General features: G+C 35.8%; 1 protein-coding gene across 1 annotated transcript in view; it reads left to right on the top strand.

Annotated features, from left to right (window-relative positions):
- Nucleotides 1–23482, top strand: part of HMCN1 (hemicentin 1) — a 415431-nt gene that overhangs the window by 181056 nt on the left and 210893 nt on the right. Inside the window, exons 12-14 of the mRNA XM_081299050.1 lie at nucleotides 17376–17517; nucleotides 18792–18919; nucleotides 21286–21399. Coding sequence (XP_081155176.1) covers nucleotides 17376–17517; nucleotides 18792–18919; nucleotides 21286–21399 — 384 coding nt within the window. The remainder of the gene's footprint in view (nucleotides 1–17375; nucleotides 17518–18791; nucleotides 18920–21285; nucleotides 21400–23482) is intronic.

Here is a 23482-nt window from a genome sequence, read left to right as displayed (position 1 = left end):
AATGCAAGCAGCAACGTGGCTTACTAGAACTCTGGAACCATTTTACCAAACGGATTGCTTCAGATGAAATATATGCTAATGGACTTGCAATTTGATATTGGTTCTTCACTTGATGTCCCTGAGAGTGGAATTATAAACACAAAACTAGACTTCATTGTTTTCCCAAGATATTATTTTAGATCACTCTATTTAGAGCATTAGAGCAAACTTTCATGGGTAAAAAATGATGCAAGGAATTTGTTTCTAAGAAAAGGAAATAGATTGCTAACTGCACATCCAGAGATTCTGTTTCCATAGATCTATTGTGCAGCCTAGGCATTTTTAACAGACTTCTCAGTTGGTACTGTGAACATATTCTGAAAACTACATAGCATCTATTCCCCAGAATGCACTCTATGATCTAGAAATTGTATCTTGAGGGGAAGCCTTTGACTCTTCTTTCTGCTAAAAGTCATTGTTGTTCAATGCTTTAAATAAGTGCTCAGATAAGATGTTTGTCTTAGTTCATTTTTTTTGTCACTGTAACAGAATACCTAAGAATGGTAAATTTATAAAGAAAAGAGATTTATTTTGAGTCATGGTTCTGGAAGCTGGGAAGTCTGAGAGCATGATGCTGGCATCTGCTTGACTTCTAGTGAGGGCCTTGTACTATGCCTAGCACAGTAAAAAGGGGAAGTGGGTATGTGCAAAAGAGAGAGCACCAGATGGTGAGTGGCATAGCCTCTGTTTATAGCAAGCCACTTTAGCAGTTAAAATCAGTAGCTGAAAGCAATAACTCACTCCCATGAGAAAGCCATTAATATATCTTAATGACCTAATCAGCTCTTAAAGGCCCCATTTCCCCACATGAATACAGTGAATTGAATTTCAACGTGAGTTTTAGAATGAACAAATCATATTTAAGATTCAATAATGTTGTGTAATACCCAAGATATAAATATAAAATGCAAATTTACATGACTGCTAGTCTATACGAACCAGTGGTTTATAGGCATTCTATCATGGTTTGCCCAATTGGCTTTGAGATTGAGAAATTTAGTGAAAAAGATGGTTTAAGAATCTAACAAAAAATACTCTTGAACTGATCACAATAATTAGAAGAAATAAAAGTCTGTAACAAATTATAACTATCTGAACACATTATTTTATGCACTTTTGGAAACCCAGTGAATGTGCTGGTGCACAGTTATGAATATTTGAGTTAAACTATAGCTAGAGGTATAATTTATGGTAAGTTGAGATGATTTAAATCTGTTGACATATAGTCTTAAATTACAAATTATTTTAATTTTAGAGTTAAATGTTTTAAAAGCAGAAATAAAAATAAGTTCTAAAAAACTCAAAAGATACAAATATTACATAAATGGAGTATCACTTTAGGAATAATTTCCTTGCTTGCAGGCAAATTAGGAAAACATAGTTCATAGCTCCATTTGGGTTCCCCTTTGAGAATTATTTCTGTTGGGAATACTTGAAGGGTTAAAAAATCCAGACTTCTACAAATTTTATAGTAGTTTCACAAAATATAATCAAGAATTTTCTGGTTTAAAATAACATTTGTCTAGCATTAAATCCTCTCCTCACCTAATAGTAAAACATCTATAAAAATTCCAAAATACAAAATTAAAGAATACTAAAAACAAGAGGAAATTAAAAGCAGCAAAAATTCTAGGAGGAATTTTATATATACTATATTTTTAAATTTATGTACATATGAATATATAAGTATATATATATATATGTAGTATTTATTTATATTTTAAGATCAGTAGGATGAAAATCAACATCAGTCCATTTTTTTTTTTCTGTCCACATGAAAGTTGGGAGGAAGTAGCTTGGTCCCTGTTTCATAGTTTGCTTTAAAAAGAAAATGTTTATTTTGCAACTTCTCATGCAAAAAGTCTCAACATAACCCAAGCTTATCCATAAGGACCAAGGAAAGTTTCCATCTGGGTCCTGAAGCTTCAAGACTTAAGACCAAAGCCAAAGGCCCTGTGTCCACCAGAGCTTGCCTAGTGTGATCCAAACATTCTCATCTACTTCCTGCAGCTTTTGGACTGCAGATAGCAAGCTACAAGTCCCAGCACTACCCAAGCTCAAATCATGGGACTTAGGATAGGTATCGTATATCACACACATCCAGGAGCTTGGATGCCATCACCCCAAGCCCAGATATTACCTGCACATGCCCTGGAAGGTTTAGAAATGTTCTCCTCCACATCCTATAGATTTTGTACCACAGCTTCTAGTGCCCAAAGCCCTGATAGCATCTGTGCTTGTCCCTTGTGACCTGGAGAAATCAACTTGGTTTGACAGCTTCACAAAGGGAGCTACCAGTGCTGCAAGCACCAATTGCAGCCACCCATGGGACTTAAGAAAAGTCCTGTTTGTGTTCCACATTACCAGTGCCACGGGTCCTCATGTCACTTGTGCTTACCCTGCAGCACCTGGGAAAGGTCCCTAACAAAAGTGTGGCTGCTTTTGCCACAGGTCTAGGTATCTCCCATATTTATCCTGAGAGTCCTGGGAAAAGTTTCCTTTAATCCTGTGGCTTGAGGCTCGTGACTCCTGGTGCCCTAATCCTTGATGTCACCTATACTTGCTCTGAGGTACCCCACAACAGTTCTCTCCTCATCCCACATGACTGAGGTGTGGCACCTGCCACCACAAACCAAGAGCCTGAGGAAGGCTTTTGGAAGCTTGCATCTACTGCAAAGTCATAGAAGTGACTTCATGAACTGTTGTAGTTGAGCCTATTGGGGGACTCGCAGGCACTGCTGACACCAGTCAAAGATAAACAAGTCACATGGGTCTGCTTTTGAATCCCCTCTAACAAAACCCAAAGAACCTTCCAATTGACATACTATCTCTTATCTAAATAATGAAAATATATTTTCTCGTGAAATCACTTTATAAAATTATAAGAGCAAAATGTTACACCAGATGTGCAGACATCACCATAAGGACACAAGAAACATAAACATAAATATAACAGCCCCAAAGAAAAACACTAATTCTCCATAAATAATTGTGATTAAAAAACAGGCTGGGGTTGTAGCTCAGTGGTAGAACACTTATCTCGGATGTGTGAAGCACTGGGTTAGATCCTCAGCACCACATAAAAATAAACAAATAAACATATTGTTTCCATCTACAAATAAAAAAATTTTAAAAAATTATGAAATGCCTACAAAAGAATTTAAATATTGAACCTAAGAAAACTCAATGAGATAAAAGAGAATATAAACTATAAAAAAGAATGAGGAAAAACAATTCAGGATATGAATTAGAAATTTACCAAAGAGTTAGAAATCATAAAAAGAGAACCAATTGGATGCCAGGCGCAGTGATGAATGCCTGTAATCCCAGAGGCTTGGGAAGCTGAGGCAGGAGGATTGTGAGTTCAAAGCCAACCTCAGCAAAAGTGAGGCACTAAGCAACTCAGTGAGACATTGTCTCTAAACAAAAAATAAAATAGGAGTGGGGATGTGGCTCAGTGCCACTGAGTCAATCCCCAGTATCCTTCCCCGCAAAAACAAAACAAAACAAAAACAAAAAACAATTAGATATCTTGGAGTTAAAAAAAAAAAAAAACAACTTTGATCAAGGAAATAGAAAATACAATAAAACTGCTCCAATAGACAACAAGGAAACTTGAGGATGGACTTTTGAATTGTAAATATATATGCATCCAACATGGGACCATCCAAATATTTAAAACAAATATTGTATGTAAAGGAAAACTCTAATATAATAATAGTTGAAGACTTAAATTCCTACTTTCCCCAATCAGGCAATTATCCAGACAGAAACTCAACAAAGGAACATCTGAGTTGAATCATACTCTAAAGCAAAGGGACCTAATAGGCATTATGGAATTTTTCACCCAATGGCAGTGGAGTACACATTCTTCTCATCAGCACTTGGATAGTCTCCAGGTTAGATCATATGTTAAGTCACAAATAAAACCTCAAATTTAAAACAAAAATGAATAAAGCTATAAATTAAGAAGAATGGAAAGTACACAAATACCTGGAAATTGAATAACATTCTCCTGTGATCAATGGGTAATTGAAGAAATTAAAAGGCAAATAAGAAAATTTCTAGAAATAAATGAACATGATAATAACATAATACATCAAAATCTGTGGGACAGCAAAAGCAGAACTAATGGATGCCACAAATGCATACATCAAAAGGTAGTGATCTCAAATAAACAACTTAATAATCTACCTCAAAAAAAATAGCAAAGCAAGAACAAACCAAACCTCAAGTTAGTAGAAGGAAAGAAAGAATAAAAATAATAATAAATAAAAATGGACCTTGCTCATGGCACACCTATAATCCTAGTGACTCAGGAAGCTGAGGCAGGAGGACTACCAGCCTCAGCAATTTAGCAAGTCCCTAAGCAACTTAGCAACACCCTGTATCAAAAAATTTATAGAAAGAATGGGGAATATGGCTCAGAGTTAAGTACTTCTGAGTTTAATCCCTGGTACCAAAGGGGGAAACAAGGACCTAAAACAATATCCAGAATATATAAAGAACTCTTTATATATATACGACTTTAATATTAATGGGTGTTTCAAAACTAGAGAGAACTTAAGCAAAAGAAATAATCAAAGATATAATTGAAGAAAATTATCCTGGGGGGAAAAAAAATAGGCAGGATACGAAAATCAAGTCCAAGGAAGACAGAACTTCATCTAGATATATCCTGACTGAAATTTCATATTGCTAGTATGAAGAAAAACCTCCACAAATATACAAATTAAATCAATATATTATAAACAAAGGGAGAAAATCATACTGATGTCAGTCCTCTCAAATATATTAAAAGCTAGAAGATAATTGCAGTTTGTCATATTTTGTTCTTTAGGGACAAAATATTTGCCCTAATTTTAGGAGGAAATATTGTTTGTCTTGGTGGGAAGGAGAAAACAAGTGAGATCAGATGATTCCTTTCCCCATCCCCTAGTAGGTCCCATAACACTCAGCTACTCGTGTGTCCCCAGTGACTCTTGCATTTGGCAGCATCATGGAATGCAGAGTCCAGTAGCAGAAGCAGAAGCTTGTGGCCAAGTGGCCCCTTGACCATCAGTCACGGACTGACATTGGCTGTGTCCTCAGCTGCCTAGCATCTCTTGGTTTTAGTGTGATACCCAGTTTCCTCTTGATTTTGTACTTCAAAAATATATACTTCCGATGATTTTTTTTTCCTGCTTAAGTTAGTTGGCACTGTTTTCTGGTGTTTGCAATTGATAACCCTAACTTGCTCAATAATGGGAAAGATACATGTAGTTTTGGAAGATCCAAGCATTTATGATCTAATTAAATTGTCTTTTTACCAAAAACAATCAAAAGAACATTCTCAAATATTTAAGAGTTTATGGAAAATATCAAACACATCATTTCTTAAAATGACTTATTGAACAAGACAGTTAAATGCCTGAAATAGATTTTTTTTTTTTTTAAGGAAAGAAATCAAAATTGGGGAGGTGAGGGTATAAAATGCTGGTGATTTTCCCTCAGTAAGTAGTGTCAGGCTCATTACCAATTCATGGAGAAGACTTGAATGGTAACTGACCTCAGAACCCAGCTGTTCAAATCAGCCATTGTAATGAGTACAGGAGAATGCGAATGAGTGACATGTTCATTTCATTATTCGAATTCCTCACTATGAAGATAACATAATTAGACAAAGGAAATTGCTCAGGAAAGGGATTTCCCTAAAGCAGGATTTATCACTAACTCAGAAGTTCAGCTATCCAAACAACCAAATAGAAGCCAGCTGACCACTGCTGTGCTTAGGGGGAAAAAAGATTCATGTCTGTAAAATGTGAATATCATTCTTTGGTGGTTGTGAAATTTTAAGTGACATTTTATTTCATGCTTTCCTGTACTTGAAAGAAATTATTTCATAGGAACGGATTATTTTAAAACTTGGCATAAATAAATGTTTTTAATGTTCATATTAATTTTATTGGGAAATTGAATTTTGAATGACTTTATGTGTTTTCTATCTATATTGGGATGTTTTATCCCTTTTTTATTTAAAATAATTAAGAAGATAAAAGATAACATAAAATAAAGAAATAACTAAGAATATAATAATGCCTCTCAAAAAAGAAAAGCAGTAAGATTTAAAAACTTGGGTTAGGTCAATATCAATCTATCAGAAGAAATATCTCTTATCAGTTATATGGGAATAAAGAATACAAAATAAGGATCTACTATGCTATTCCTTAAATATAGAAATGTTTAGTTCTAAAAAAAAATTGATCTTAGAAAAGGTAATTCTTTCTAAGATTTATTTGTAGGTACAGTCATCCACGTAGGTATACCAGTATGCTGGCAATTTCATATTGTATGCTAGCTTTTGATACCTTGATTTTAATTTTTTTATGATGCAGTTCACTCTTTAAAGAAAAAGAAAAACACTCCCTTGGCTGAGTTTCTTCTTCTGATTCACTTTGGGAGATAGACCTCATTTAACTTATTTGTACAGGTTGTCACTTTTATTTCTGAGTGCTAATGAGCCCTCTGCATTGCTGTTCTCAAATACGCAGGAAAAAAAAACACATTCTTACTTGTTGACCTTTTTCTTTCATGTTTGTTTAAACACAGCCCCTTCCCCCAAAGAATATTGTATCACACTTGTGGACCACTCATGATGTGGGAAGAACTTACTCTAATAAAGCTTCACTTTTGAGAAGCTTGGCTCATATTAATTTTATTATCCTCAAATAACTAGTCTTCTAGAAACGTGCTTTGAAAGCCCATGTATTTTTCTTCTCTGAACACTTTTTTTAAGAGTATGAGATTCATGGAATTTACCTGACATCGCTTAGAGTTGAGACGATGACTTCATTTGGTTTTCAGATAAGATTACTTGTAACTGGACAACTTATTTGAGAAGTTCATCTCGTATCTATAAAATGTCAGAAGTTATTTTATGTATTTAAAAAATCTCTTTAGTACTTAATACCATTGAGAGTTGTTTGTAAACTAAAACGTGTTACGATGTAAAGTGTCAAGTTAGAACATTTGACAGTACAAAAATTCCTAATTGAAAGCTTAAGCATCTGAAATATTGTAGCACTGAATTACAGAGCATGATGCTTTAAATCTTTTCTGAACCAAAGTGAAGGCTAACAAAAGGAATTGTATATTTGCATAATTTCAGTTGATAACTAAATTAGGTTTTCTTGTAAGAAGAGTTTAGCATTCACTCAATTTATCCACCACATGCAGTCTCCATGGTTAAGGGCAAGTTTCTGTTATAATACATTCCAATTCTGTGCAGTAAAATGTACAAATGACTATCATCTGTTTCATTTTCTTTTGCCTTTCATCCAAAGCATTCATGTTCTATAAAGATGTTAAAACACTTTCATTATAGATGGAAGGAATTATATCTTCCTAAAACTTAGAAGACATTAAAATGTCTTAAAATAGAACTTACAAGGAGAAGTTAAATTAGACTTATTTAGATTATAAAAAGAAAGGGAGGTGGATGACTTAATATTTCAAGCATATAAGAAAATCATTATAAAGAAGCTATAAACCATGAACATTTTAATTTTCATCAAAAAAAATGGACCATGTGAAAATGTGTATTAGCCAAACCTGATGATTTTAAGAGAAATACCAGGAAGGACATCCAGATGTTGGGGAGGTTCAATGCTGGAATGTAGTAGCTGGGGCATAGATATGTCCTTTCACAAGGCAGTGTCCGCAGGGAGAGAGAGCAGATGAGGAGTCGGCAAACATTTCAATCACTAAGTTTTTCAGAGAAAGCTACTGACATTTGAAAAATGGGTGTCCATGGCATATATTATGTCATCTAAACCTCACAAATTGTGTTATTCTCTGCCAAAATCTATTTCCACTCACAGCACTTCTGATGCCAAACGTGTAGATTTTTTCCCCCATACCAACGATGGAATTTCCTACTCTCTGAACACCAGTAAGGTGTGTATCAACTCAGTTCTGACACCACCTCAAGTTAGCATTAGATTCCATAGGTCAAGGGCTCACTTCAGATGCCAATCACAAGTTCTACCCCTGCTGTACTTCTGACCAACCAGAGGATAAGTAAAATTGGAGGATCCCAGGACTACCTCTTCAGGGTTTAATAATTTGCTAGAATGGCTCACAGAACTCAAGAATGTGCTTTACTTACAATGACCAGTTTATTATAAAGGATAAAAAAATACTCTTCATTAACCATTTTATTATTGAAGGGTCCTGAAACAACCCGATGAAGAGGTGCACAGCACAAGCTCCTGTCCCTGTGGATTCCGGGGTACCAGCTGTAGGTCAAGTGCTTCCCTGAGTGCTCTGAGCGGCACTGGTGGATTCATCTAACAGGAGGAGGGATGGTGTTATCCCTCCATCTATAGCCGCTCTGTCTGAAGTATGGTTGACAACCAGCTGGCATCTGAAGTGCGGGTCAATCTTGGGGGACTGAGCCTTTATAGTGTGGCAGTTGAACTGAATGAAAGGGCACCCAGCTAATGTCCACAGGAGAATTGCCCCATGTGTGTGGAAATACACCCCTGTTGAGTGGTGCTGAGTGGGATGTGAGTGGAGGGGAGACAGTGTGCTTTGTTCCTCTTAAAAGTACAACTCAGAAATAGGCAAGAGGAAGGGATGCTAGGCTAAGCATAGAGGAGGTGGGCCAAACGGGAGCTTCTGTGCCTCTCCAGGTATTCTGCTTTCCCAGCACCTCCTTGGGTTCATAAACCGAGAAGCTGTCTGAACCCTGACAGGATAGGTTTTTATAGAGGTTCCATTATGTAGGCATGATTGATCAAATCATTGACCACTACCTATTTCTAGCCCTCCTCTCCACCCCGGGGGTCAGGGGTTGGTGCTGAAAGTTCCACTCTTGTAATCATGCCTTGGTCTTTCTTGTGACCAGCCCACATCCTGTGGCTCTCTAGGAGTCCCCAGCTTCCAGTCATTCCTTAGCATATGAAAATGACAATTATCACTTGGGAGATTCCAGGAATTTTAGGAACTCTGCCAGGAAATGGGAAAAAGATCCAATATATGTTATTATTATATCACAAGATCACATATTGACATCTGTATTTTCCTAAGGAAGTAGAGTTAGTGGTTAATCGTTAGTTAGGGGTTAGTGACTTGCCCCAGGTTGCAAAACCAGCAAGTGGCCAAACCCACATCCTATCTAAGGTCTCCACCATGGGACGTGGCTTCATTTTTCTGCATTCTATTCAGAAACACCTATATTTGCTATTCATAGGTAGGTATAAAGCACAGGCAGTTAGAGGAAAGTGAAGAAGTGTGGGGAAGGAGGTAGAGAAAAACAAAGTGTTCACAAGTATGGATGGAAGGATGAGAGCACAAAATATATATAAAAAAACAACAGAAAAGGCACATCTATCTCCTATGTCATGGAGATCTTTTAAAAAACTCTGAAATTGCAGCACTGTGTGTAATGACTGCTTGGAGACATGACTGCCAGATTATAATTCTCTGTCCCTCTTACTCCTCTGATGCCTCATAATGAACCAGGTGTCTTGTGACAATTTGGTGAATCCTTTGAATTAAGTTATGGTAGAGTCGCTATTAAGGGGAGCTCCCAAGGGGGGAGAGAGCTGTAAACATACTACTGGAACAAGCACACAGAGAAAAAATAAGAGCCTGTAAGCTCTATCAAGACAGGGCCCCAAATTTTGTTCTGTTTTGTCTTTAGTGCCTGCATGCAGCTTGTGTCTGTGGGAAGACAAGTGAGAAATATGGTGTGTGGATGTAGGAACTTTTGCAACTACGAACAAGATTTATGTCATGTACTAAATATATATTTATGTTATATAATAAGTAGTACTCTATTCAAATTTCCCCCAAAATATTATTTTTTTGAATTATTATTTTTATACATTAATTTTCCAACTGAAAAATAAGTTTTCTTTCTATAGATTATATACATAAAATAAGAAATAACAGATAACTTGCAATTTTACACGTGAGGAAGGGGTGCGATATTTGTTACAAATAAGAACTCAATTAGAGTTAAATGATACAAAACAGGAATATTTATTTGTATCTGGAGAGATGATGTTAGGAACATGTGGTTCATGAATATGCGAGTCTGGTAGCTAGTTATCATGATGACAGTTTCTCCCTTTATGCCGTGCTCCAAGGCACTACCTCCATCATTCTGTTTAGAAGGTGCATTTTTTTTTCATAATAATGAAGCAAATCTATGACAGCTGAAGTGCCTTGATTAAAAATCTTTGCCGGAAAGGGTTAGAGCTGATGTCTTATTTGTTTATACAGTTATTCCTCATTCATTAATTTACCCCAAAATTAAAGCTCAGGCTTGTGGTCCTTACTGAGGCAAATGAGAAGGGAATAGTATCATTGTCTTCAAAAAGCCCATAACTTAATAAAAGAAATACAGAGATAAAGTGAATTTATGCAGCACAGTATGGCGAGAGCTATATCACCGTGTTCCAGAGCCTTTAATTCTGTCTCAGAGTGATGAAATTGAAAGGGACTTCATGGAGGAGAGGGTGACTGAGGTATCCACAGAAGGTGACTCGGCCTGTGCCAGGCTGAGGTGAGAAATGCTTTTTCCCGGTGGAGAAAACTACATGTGCAAAGCCAGGGAGGAATGAGGTGTGGGCTTGCCGAGCGTGGAGGACCCAGTGGAGTAGGGAGACCCATCTCCATGCTGTTGGATTTTCTGTTCCCTGCTCTCTCTGGTAGCCTTTTCATTACAATTGGAGGAAAATATTTGTTTGTGGGTTTTGCAGGATTGATTCAGCAAAATGACAGATTCAGCAAAATGCAGCAGTGCTCTGTGGGCTTGAGGCTGGACAAAGAAGGGAGAGAAGGTGACAGAGTGGTGTGACAGCAGGAATAAAGAGGAAGGGTGAAAGTCGCGGATGAGGTCGGAATGGGGAAGCATGAGAGTGACAGCTGGATGACAGAGGATGGCAGTTGTGAGTCTCAGACTGGACTCCCAAGACGGGTGTTCTCCCAGCTACCCTGTGCTTGCTTCCCTGACCAGAATCTAAGATAGCAAATGAATTTGTCCAGCAACATCAATTAACTCTCAGATTTTTAAAAATTTCCTTCAAGAAGTTCTATATGGCCCTACTGTCATAAATTTTTGGTTCTGTGATTCTTGCATATTGTGCTAAAACCCTTTTTAAAATACTGTAACCATTTTTTTGTTGTTGTTGTTTTTGCAGTGCCGGGGGTCAAACCAACAGTCTCAGTCAAAAGATGTTGCCATAATTGAGTCTGGGTCAGGAGATACACATATGTCAAAAGTCAGTGTAGTCTTCTAATAGGCCATGAAGTAATAAAGTTAATTACGATTTGCAACTCTCTCTCTCAGCCAAATGGGAATTAATCTAAGCTTTGACCTTTCTCTCGCATTTGGAAATGCTATGATTTTAGGAAATTATTATAAAGCGGAGCGAGTTAAAGAAAAGGCTTTGTGATAATCAATGCTAGTTATCATTTAGTTGAAGATTTTCTAAGTGAGAGTAAAACTTCTTAAATTTTGTCCTTCTTATCCATCTTTTTTTTTTGTCTTAACCTATTTTTTTTTTTTTACTAATTAAAAAATCCTTGAATTCACTTAGTTTGTTAAGGAAATAAAAAATAATAGTATTAAGTGGAATAAATGTTAACCTATAAACAATTATTAATAATTACTTAAATTATATATAAGGTAGCAAGCATCTCCTACATTGACATCTTCACAACTTAATTTGAAATTATAAATCATAGATTTTGAAAAAAAGAAATCTTGTATCAAGATTCTAAGATTAAAATGGAATATATAATTTACCACTGTATATCTCTCAAAGTATTGCCCTTCTTTTACCAGCTGAGTTTCATAACCACATTGGATGTGGAATTTTGCAGCAAATTGAGCTTATAACTGTCAAGATGGATTTTTTCGTCTAGCTCTTTTCCTGTGTGTTTTGTTGTCAATGCACCACCTACTGGTAAATAAAAGGAATTATCAATTTTCCCTCAGAATTGGTACTTGTCTCTCTAGCCCAGGGCTGTCCAATCAGACTTTCTACAATGATGGAAATATTTTCTATCTGCACTGTGCTCAAGGGTAGACACTAGCTACACATGGCAATTGAGCACTTAAAATATAACTAGTGACCTAAGGATTTCACTTTGACATATGATCTAGTTTTAGATAGTTTGAATTTGAATTTAAATAGACTTATATGTGGCTATATTTGTGGTTGCTGCATTACACAGTACAGGTCCAGTCTTTTTTGGAGAAAGAAGAAAGGTAAAAATAGTGAAGGTAGAATAGTAAGAGAAGTTTTGTGAAACTCACTGCATCTGTCACATTGATTATTTCACTTGGATTGTTGTCATTCAGGAGCCACTACCATTTTGGAGAGGTTGTAACCAGGTCTTCATATTTCCATTGATGGGATATCATTTGGAAATATTGCATTTGGTCCCATATCTCCTTCCTCAGGCAACTGATTTCTGTTTTTGCTTGGTGTATTTGGTTGATTGTTTTTAGTTTCATTCTTTCCTCTTGGGAAGAAATCCCTGACCTACTGTTTAGTAGACAGAGGAAAACTTTAAAATGTTAAAATATATCCCATTGCCATTTATTTTCACTGAAAGTTAAGGCAAAGTTAAGTGAACAAGCACATCTGTGCACTGTAAATTGTTCTTGGAGAGATTTTGTCATTTTCATTGTGCAGGTTTCCTGTGTGAAAGTCGGCATCGGAACTAGGGAGAGTGACCTCCCCAATCAGAAATGGAAGTAATGCATTGGAAAAAAAAGTGCCAGTGTGTTTTAAATAAACAAATTGACCTGAATCAGTGGCTAAACATCTAATTAGAATGGGATGTAGCTACTAATTATGATTCTCGGCAAGCTCAACAATAGTCATTATGTAACCTTTTGAAGGAAAATAAAACTATTTAGAAGAAAGGTCAGAAATTCTATAAAACACATTTTACTGACTGCAATTTAATAGAAATTGGTTTCAGTAATTATATTCTAGTCATCTTCCATTTTCTTGGGTAGCATTGCTTGATGTTGGATCATTTAGCATTTTCAGGGCATGTGTTGCCCACAGAGAAAAATCTACTGGGGAACATCACAAATCAATCATGTTTTCAGAAATAGGAATAAATTGGAGGTTTGGTTGAATGTAGGATTTAACGATGGTCATGTGGATCACTGATCTTATCTTTCATGTTTCCATGCTAACTTCAGTGGCTTACTGGAGTCAAAACAGCAGTTTTAGATTTCATTATGTAAATCCTTTCATTTTTTTGTTGTAACACATGCCATCATATTACTGCTCACATTTCAAACCATTCTTTATATGACAGAATCTGGTGAATCTCAAGAAACATTTGTAGAGTTATTATGTGAAAGTATTGCTTAAATCGGCTCACCCCAATTTAGAAATTATATCATGTGAGTGTGGCAATATTTTACAAAATAGACTAAAGCAGTTGGTCACTTTTAAGGTGGCAATGGTGGCTAAATTTTTGAATTCTTGTACTGGTCAGGTTTTCAAGTACAATTTAGAATAAGTGGTGGGGGATATATATGTGTGTGGTATGATTTTTTTAATATTTATTTTTTAGTTGTAGTTGGACACAATACCTTTATTTTATTTATTTTTATGGGGTGCTGAGGATTGAACCCAGGGCCTCACACATACTAGGCAAGCCCTCTACCATTGAGCCCCAACCCCAACCCCATCGTGTGGTATGAGTTTCAATTTTTGTTTAAAACAGACAGTTTCCCCTTTGTGACAATGGAAAGCAGTTCCCTTATGAGGTGCAGCCTCTGAAGGCTGTACAGAGGAAGGTCCTGTTTTACGGAGGAGTCCTGGTTCAGTCTGAACATGTTCAGCACGCAGCTGATGTCCCCTTCCTAATCACATGCTGCCACATGGAAATCAAAGGGCCAGATTAGACAGAGCCTTCTTTTCTCCTGAATGTTATTTCTGTATGAACATTAGATTATTAATTTGTTTTCTATCGCATCAGGAAAGGGTGGATGTCTGTGATTAATTAGTCTGTCACTGGAGAGAATACTGCAGTAAAAAAAGGAAATATTTCTCAAGATGATTGATGAAATAAGTCTCTAATGACCAGATTTACTTCACTAAGTATGAAATTTGTATTATCATAACCACATGCTGTTTGTATCATCATAACTTTTTAAAACGTGCCAAATGATAGAGGCATCAGCATATTTTTTTCCCTGTCAGTAAAACATGAAAAGACTATTATCTATTTTATCGAATTTTCTAATAAATCCTGAGTATCCTAAAATTTCTGGAGAATTAAGTAAGATATAGTAAGTATTATTTTTAAATACGTGTGTATTCTAAATAGAATATGCAAATATAAGGATAGTGGTGATCAATTTTCCTTTGTAATCATTGAGGTAATATATAGGCATAGATGGATTTGGAATACTGTATTGTTTATTTGTCATTCTTCACCAAATAATGTAATATTGATAATAAAAGCAAGAGATATGCAGTGCCTAATAAATGTCAGGAATCGTTCTAGGTGTTTTATGTATATTAATGTAGCTAACCCATTGTGAACAGGATGATGATGATGATGATGATGATGATGATGATTGACAGACATAAGCGAGCCAGCAAGGCCTGAGTTTGACTCATAGCTCTACTTTTGCATGACATTGGAAAATCATTTTTCCATTCTTAGTTGTTGTTTTTTTTTAATCTGTAAAATGGTAACAACACTTTACTTCATAGGATTATTGTGGAAAATAAATGATGGTTCTCAGGTTAGCTCCCTGGCACATGATAGGCACTTAAGAAATTGAGTCCCCCTTCTTTAAGTAAGTTATAACTATGAGGAAGAGATCCAGTCCTTAATTTTATACAATGTACCTTTTGACTTAGTATCCTGTGAAATCTCTGAGGACTGAAAATAGTAGGAACTTCATAAATATTTGTTGAGTGGGAAAAATGAAAATACAAAAATTTTCCTAGGTACTCTAAATACTTCAGTGATGAAAAATATTGTAAGTTATTGGCTTAGGTTAAAAGTATTAGCATTATCTGGTGAATCTGTCAGCAACAGTTAAATCACCTTAAAGAGAAAGTCATTAGGTCTCTTCTTGAAGAATTTCCTACCAGAAGCTTAAAAGCAGCAGGTAACTCTGGGCTGACAGGAGATGTGTCTGCAAGTGTGAAGATCATGTTAGCAGTTTCCAAGAGAGATGAGGTTTTTCTCCTTTCCTAATCTTGGTAGGCAGAGAGAGTGATGCCTGTTTTCATGACCAGTTATAATTTATTTTGTCAACCCTACCACTAGTAGTACAGGAAAACAAGTCTTAAAAGTGTTTCTTTTTATTGTTAATGTCTTACATATTTATGTATAACTATTTTAAATCTTTAGTGAGAAGTCATAAAAACTTATGCATTTTGTTTTAGAATTTAAAAATAAAAATTAAAAAAATGCCTCCTTACCCTAGAAAGCCATGTTCCTATGTTCCAGCTGGCTCATAAAAAGCCAGCTGTTGTGAGGACCATGGTGTCAATGGTGGACAGTGGTGGTGGTGATGATAATGGTGATGATGGTGGTGGTTGTGAAATGAGATAGAAAACCTCAAGTAAAATTTTGATTATTTTTCCCAAAGCTTCAACTTGGACTTTGGACTTCTAGCTATGGCTTTAATACTACTATTTCCCCATTAAAAAAAAAAGTTTATCATTTAACAATCAGGAAGTGTGATTTGGTTTGTCTGAGGGCAAATGATGTCATTTCATTGATGAAATTTAACTATGGATTCCTCAGTTTCACGTTCGTGCCCAATTAAGTTTACTTTATTTAAATGAGAAATTAATTTTTCCCTATGGATTAAAAAGTTAACAGTTAAAATAGTAAGATCTACTACTTCTGTATGAACATTATTAAGTAAAGGATGATTCATTTTGACCATCTTTATTCAACTCTTATTTGGTGGGAATCCAATTTTGCCTTTCTGTGTTTGTTCTTGTCCTTTCTGGTTTTCTTATCTTCAGCAGGAAGTCCTTCCAGGGCAAGGGTAAAGTTCTCACCTTCTGTAGGATGAAGTCATCCCATCTGTGTGTTGCTCACAGATTTATTTCATGACCCTGAGCAGCGCCCTATATCCAGGCTTTATTTCTTCAATAAACTCTTAGCTCTCTGCATCCTGGTTTGGGTAACTGACATTTATTTTCACTTTGATATCTGAACTACAGAGCCTACCAGTGGGATTCTTGCTGGGAGAGATGCCAGGCCACTTCTGGCAGACTCCATTAGAAGGCACCAAGTTGAGATTTTAAAAAAATCCCGAAAGCTGCCTGAATCTCTGCAGCAATCTCATGTCAACTTGAACTCGACATGAGAAACATTTTATTTTAGGAAGGTGGGACTTATTCAAAATGTGGGTATTCAGTAAATTTGAAAGATAAAATAATTGTCCATTTTCTCTTATCCCATGCAGACTGTCTGTACCACCCCTACTGCATGCAGTGAGTCCTTGAACATCTCAGAACTGATGGACTCCAGATGGAATCACAATGTGAACTTGCTGGCCATAGCCAGTCTGCCCTTGACCTCATGCATTTTTCTAGCCCCATGTTCACCCAGAAGATCTGTAGAATAATGAGGCTATCGACCAAATCCACAGGCCGGAAAAAATCCGTCAAACATTCACTTCAAAGACTAGATCATAATTTGAAAAATGCTATGTAAACAGGGAAAAAAGAGAAGGGTTGATTGTGAGCTGCTAGCAATTAGGCACTAATTAGGTTCTTGAGTTGAGTAGCTGCTGCACCATAGGAATGCCACTTCCATCTCTTTCAAATGTATAGGGAGTCCTTAGACTGAGGGTTCTTAGTGAAAGTGAGCCACAATTTGCAGACTGACTTCTACTAAAGAGGTATCATAAATATATCCAGATCTAAGCAGCTAACTGAATTTCTCAATTTCATTTATAGTTAACAGTCCAATTCAGTAGAAAGCACACAGTATGTCTCTCTGGTTCATCAGTGTATCCATGTGTGGTGCATAATAATTGTACAGAAAAACCAGGTAGTATTGAATAAATTCATTATGTATGCTAATACCCATGGAATCTGTTTATTGTCGAATGAGTTTATTGTCATTTATTTTATCAAGTGAAAAGTATGCACATTCGGAGAATTTAGTACTACTTTCTTTGAAGATTAGTTCTTACAGCCAAGCCATGTAAATATAAAACAGGTAATAGAGTAGACAGGTGGTTGGGAAGCCTTCAGAATCTGCTGATGGTGAAAGCTCCTAACATCAAGATAGATGGGAATCTCACTACATAAGTTTCTTTTTACTTGCAGAGCCTCCCAGAGTTACTGTGATGCCCAAGAACCAGTCTTTCACAGGAGGGTCTGAGGTCTCCATCATGTGTTCTGCAACAGGTTATCCAAAACCAAAGATTGCCTGGACCGTTAACGATATGTTTATTGTGGGTTCACACAGGTACTGGGTTTGTATCATGTTCCTTGTTTTTATTAAATGAGAAAAGTTAATGAAATTTCTGAACTGAGAGAACTAACCAAATCCCTAATATTAAAGGAGGTTTAATGAAAATCCACAGCTTTTACATTTTCTGAACAGACTTGGAAAAATTAAAGTATAATACAAACAATAATTTTATAGAGTTTGAGATTATTAAGCCTTTAATTCAATAGCTAGAACAAGTGATTTCCAATATTTTAAATTGTACACATAGCACTTGGTTTAACACGAGCCATTGAAAGGGGATAATAAAATTTCTGTTCGGGAATGTATCATATAGTTTTAACAGATTTATTTAAGGAGTTATTCTGGGTTTTAGTGGGGAGTAGTGCACAGAACACAAAAGAAGCTCTATTACAGTGTGTGCAGGCTTTCTTGGTAACTACTGCCACTTTTGCCATACTGCATTGAGAGCTATTTTATTCTCTTAGGCACTTCTTAAAGACATTGGATCCTTTCATGCTCATAAGGTAATAAGTGTGTGGAACATAAGCAACAGTTTCCAGCTGTGGGCTTTCATTAATCTGGGTTTGGCATGAGGTGGAGTAGGTATGATCCAGCAAGCTGAGCCGGATTCTATTCCTAGATCATCATGCACACTGCCTGAGTGACGGGATGTATTGCATCTCTCAGGTTCTCCTTTTCAGGAACCATTGAGCATGGTAATTCATCACAACAAGCAAAATTGCCTGGGTACAAATTCCAGTACCTTTGTTGAATGACACATCTTGACTTTGGCCAAGTTATGTAACCTCTTTGCTCATTTGTAAAATGGAGACACTAAAATTGCCTAACCCATTGGGTTGTGAGAATAATTGAAAATGATGTTAATAATTGTAAAGCTCCTGGAGCAATCCTTGGCACACGGCCAGTATATTATGTGGTGGTGGTGGTGGTGGTGGTGGTGGTGGTGGTGGTAGTAGTAGTAGTAGTAATAGTAGTAGTACAACATCTCTGCTTGTGAAATGACAATGTTAATCATTTCTACAAATAGCACCAAAACATAATTCTAAAATATTTATTATTATTATTATTATTAATAGTAGTAGTAGTACTAGTAGTAGTGATAGTACGATTTCTCTGCTTGTGAAATGATGATGTTAATCATTTCTGTAAATAGCACCAAAATATAACTCTAAAATATTTTAAAATATTTGACAGGGAGGTGCTGTAGTATCTTGATTCTACTATTATGGTATTTTCAATTTTATTTTCTCTTTGCTTTTTATTCACAGATATAGGATGACCTCAGAAGGTACCTTATTTATTAAAAATGCAGTTCCTAAAGATGCAGGGATTTATGGTTGCCTGGCAAGTAGTTCAGCGGGAACAGATAAACAAACTTCCACTCTCAGATATATTGGCAAGTATAATCAGTTTAAAAGGCAATTAAAATAAGATGAATATCTTTTCAAACAATGTAAAAGTACATTCCTGAAAATTAATATTAGGAATAAGTTATATCTAGCATTATAATTTATTATTCATGTCACATACTGATTAGAGAAAATATGATAATTATTTCAGGTTAAAAGTTCAAGAGACAAATAACTTTATTAATCAACAGAAATTAAAGGAGCTTCCAGATTATGAGAGTTCCAGATTGTCTACAGAATTCTGTTCTTCCAGGATTCACTTATTCTTGGCACTGTGTCACTTTCAAATAGTAAATTCCATATCCTTTCTAGCTTATCTCAACTTCCATTTTTTTAATATTCTACTTATATTCAAAACTGTGAGCCAGGTGTGATGGTGCACGCTTGTAATCTCAACGATTTGGGAGGCTGAGGCAGGAGAATCATAAGTTCAAAGCCAGCCTCAGCAATTTAGTGAGTCACTAAGCAACTTAGTGAGACCCTGTCTCAAAAATAAAAAAAATAAAAAGTGTTGGGGATGTGGCTCAGTGGTTAAACACCCCTGGGTTCATTCCCTGGCGTACCTCCCCCAAAATAAAGCATATCATATTATTTTCACTTTTATTCTATAATTTCTTCCTTCCAAACTGACACATTTATTAAAGATATACTTGTGACAATTATTTGTTAGAATATTTCTATTAGGTTATTATAATTAAATAAAAGATACAAGCATCATATGCTCAGTATCGGGCTATAAACTTGAATAATGAACAACCACATATCCACCAATTCCCTCTCTCCCTCCACTTCATTCATAGTAAGATAGTAAAACTGGCAGAGCAAAGGGATGTTATAAGTGTCACAAGTGTCCTAAGTCTTGAACCTGAGGGCCTGGAAAGAGGTGATCTACTTTATATATAGAAATGAGGAAGGTACATGTTAAGTTTGTAAAGGATAGTGGGCTCAGGTTTAGAAATGGTCACAAAACATCTGGGTGGAAAAGGAATAAACACATAGGAATGTAGAATAAGTGACTGACATGAAATTCTATATTGCAGAAACAGATTTTAATTCATTCGCCTAGAAATCAAAATATTCAACACATTTTGTTTTTAACAGATGAAGCATCTAGAGTATGCAAAAATGCTGTGCTGATGCCTGGAGTGTAAAATAAAGGAATGCCACAGTACCTTGCCTTTCAAGAGCGTGCATGATAGGAGTGGATACAGAAAGAAATATAACATATTAGACAAGTGCCACTGTGGGAGGTTGGCAGGGGGGAGAGTAATTCCGACTGGGGAATTTGCAAAGATTTCTCAAAGGAGACAGGATTTAAGCCCAGTCTGGAAGAATCAGTGGGATTTGAAGAACTGTGGCAAAGGGCATTTCAGAAAGGAAAAACAGCAAAAGCAGGAAGACAGATAGTAGGTTCTGTTTGGATTGCCAGTGTAGATCTGTGAGGAAGGGTGATGGATGCTAAGGTTACAATGAAAGCTGAGCACCAGTGTATGATTTTTGAAAGCCAAACTATGGAATTATGGAGACAGTGGGAATCGCTGAAAGAAAGTTTTCTAGCAGAGGAGTGACATGTTCTTTGAGTAGTGAATTCTTACTTGTATTTAAAACTCTGTCAGTTGAAGTTTGGAAATCCTAACCTGTCTGGTTAAGAGAAAATGTGTGCGTGATCTAGCACTTTTGTCAACAGAGTGAAACAAACAAACCTAAGGACAGAAATGTAAAGAATATCACACAACATCTATATATAAGCATCACAGGAAAAAGTAGAGTCTAAACTGAGAGACTGTATTTACAGATGCAAACTTTAGTCTTGGATGTGAGTCCTATATCTGTAATCAGACATAACTATCCTGACAATTGCATAGAAAACATTATTAATAAATTCATCTGCAACTCTATTATCTTCAGGTCTTACTTGAACCACATCAGTCTTATCATTGTTCCTCTTTTGACCTTATTTTTATTGCAATTATTCCTCTGTCCCTTTAGCATTATTGCTGTAAGATGTATTTGGCTTTCCAAGCCTTTTCTTTTTATATATACTTTTTTTTCCATAAAGACCTTTCAAATAATTTCCTGAATTTTTGGACTGAATTTTATAATAATTATTTTATGTTTTAAGTATTGTTTTATCTAATATCCTTTTTTACCTTAATAAACAATCTTTTCAAAATGCACATCTGTATGTTCATGCCTTAGAAGAATTTCTTTCTGCTTGTTAACATTGAAATTACCACATGCACTTAAACACTGTTCATTTATTAATTGATTTCATGTAGCAAACATAAGCAAGGTCCATGTGGTATTGGGCTAAATGTTGACTATTTGAATGCTTGTTTTTTCTTTTTTCCAGAAGCCCCAAAGTTGATTGTAGTTCAGAGTGAGCTCTTGGTTGCCCTTGGGGATACAACAGTTATGGAATGCAAAACCTCCGGTGTGCCTCCACCTCAAGTTAAGTGGTTCAAAGGTACATTTCTTAAGCATGTTCATGTCTGGTTCACTTAGTTTTGTTTTCTTTTTTTTAAAAAAATGATTTGTTAAAAATTTGTTTTGGTGTGTGACATAGCAGCCCCATAAAATGTGTTTATGATCTCACTAGAGAGAATAGTTCACAATTTTGAACTCTGAATTTCAGGATTTGACATCTGGTATGGATTACAGGACTGTGAAAATCAAAGCAGGAAAAGTCTGCCTTTGCTAATCCAGCTGAACATTCTCTTTGTTAGTTTAGGATTGTTTCCTGTAGAAAACCATCCAAGAATATTCAGTTAATATTTAAAATAGCTTCTCTGATTTTAGTTCATTTTTCTTAGAGATGCTAGCTCCTACTACTAATGAGTTTTCTGGATTATCAAGGATGGTTTGTATAAAGTGCTCACCTAAAGACACACGTTGAGGTGTATAGAGAATTCAAAGACAAAAGAATGCATTGTTCAGCATCATCGTGCATCATAGATGCTTATATCAAGTACAGAAACTATCTGTTTGCATTTGTAACTTAAAGCTTATATCTCTGTGGTTGTATAATGACAGAGCAATAATGTGACGCTTGGCCTTAGTGAGAAGACACTTGGATCCTGGTCCAGGTTCAGATGCTGACAGTAGATAACTGTGTAAAAACCCTTGCTTCTGCTTCTGTCTGTTCTCCAATTCATGAGAAAAGGAAGAAAAAAAAAAATCCTGCAAACACCCTAACAGGAAGGTTGCTAGGATTATTGAGATGCTGTTTGCAAAATATTTTTTAATCTTCAAATGAAAAATGCTAAATAGTACAAAGCACTATTGTTGTGATTCTGTTTGTTAAATCATAGACATTCCCATAGCAACAGGTTGATGTCATAATCACAAAATTATGAATTCACCTCGGGTTCAAACTCTTGGGGAACATGAGGTGAAAAAGAAAGGCTTTATGTGGAAAACAAATATTTTTAAAATAATATAAAACAAAGTGAGTAGGGAAATCAGGAAATAATGCCATTTTCATTATGTTCTATGTTAAAAGATTAGTAGTCTTTATGTTGTTCCTGATAAGAAGACATTTCTGAATTGGCTCCTTAATCAGGCTTATTTAAATTAACAAAATAATTTTATTTATTTAAAATACTTAAATCTTTGAATTATCAAGTGAAATAAATATCAATTTCAAGTTCCCATTATAATTAAGTAGAACTAGAAAATTTGTTAGGGAGACAGAATTTTAAATGTGATTCAGTAGTTTTATGATGAAAATAAGAATGCAACACAGTAATAGGATGTGCCGATTTCTCTGCCTGTATATAGTAGAATCACACAGAAAGTCTTTTATTCTCCCCAAATAGGGCTACTGTCCTGAAAAACTTGTTTTCATGTCAGTTATGTTTCCACAAATAGCTTGGAAACTAAAGGAGGAGGTAGGGAGCCAGGCAGCTACCACATGGAAGGTTCTGGAATTCACCGATTAGTTTTTTCTCTCAGCCTTAGATACATTAGTCCAGTAAATAAAGTTCCATTTCCCTGCCCAAGTTATGAGCCAACAGAGTTAGCATATGGGCATTAGAATACTGATAGATCATATTGGAAGACAAGTTCCCAATGCTTATTAACCATCAACAGAGCTTCCCTGAGCTTCTGGATCAAGCCAGTGTATCGTCCCTGATACAGGCAGGCAATTCACTGCACAAATGAGAATCAGGGATACAATTAAAATCAAATAAAACGTCATTTGTGGTAAAATATCTTTAAAATTAGATTTATTTATCCAAATTGGTAATCCTTAAAATGTAGTTTGAAATCTGTAGGGGTTCCTCACAATGTTTTCAAGGGATCCTCAAGATCAAAACTATTTTTATGATAATGTTAGGATGTTATTTGTCTTTTTCAACCCATTGTCTTTAGAGTGCATGGTGGAGGTTCTGGAGGCCAAGTGGTGTGATATCCAATAAAGGGAATGCAGAAGTAAATATGAGCACTCAGCTGTCTTCTATTACACTAGACCTTAGACTTTATGGAAACTTTTGCAAAAAAGTGAAACAGTGCCATTGTGCTTACTAATTTTCTCTTGTTTTGGAAAA

Source organism: Spermophilus citellus (assembly GCF_964194105.1).
Source record: "Spermophilus citellus genome assembly, chromosome: 6".
Lineage (NCBI taxonomy): Eukaryota > Metazoa > Chordata > Mammalia > Rodentia > Sciuridae > Spermophilus > Spermophilus citellus.
This window is presented reverse-complemented; position numbering and strand designations above follow the sequence as displayed.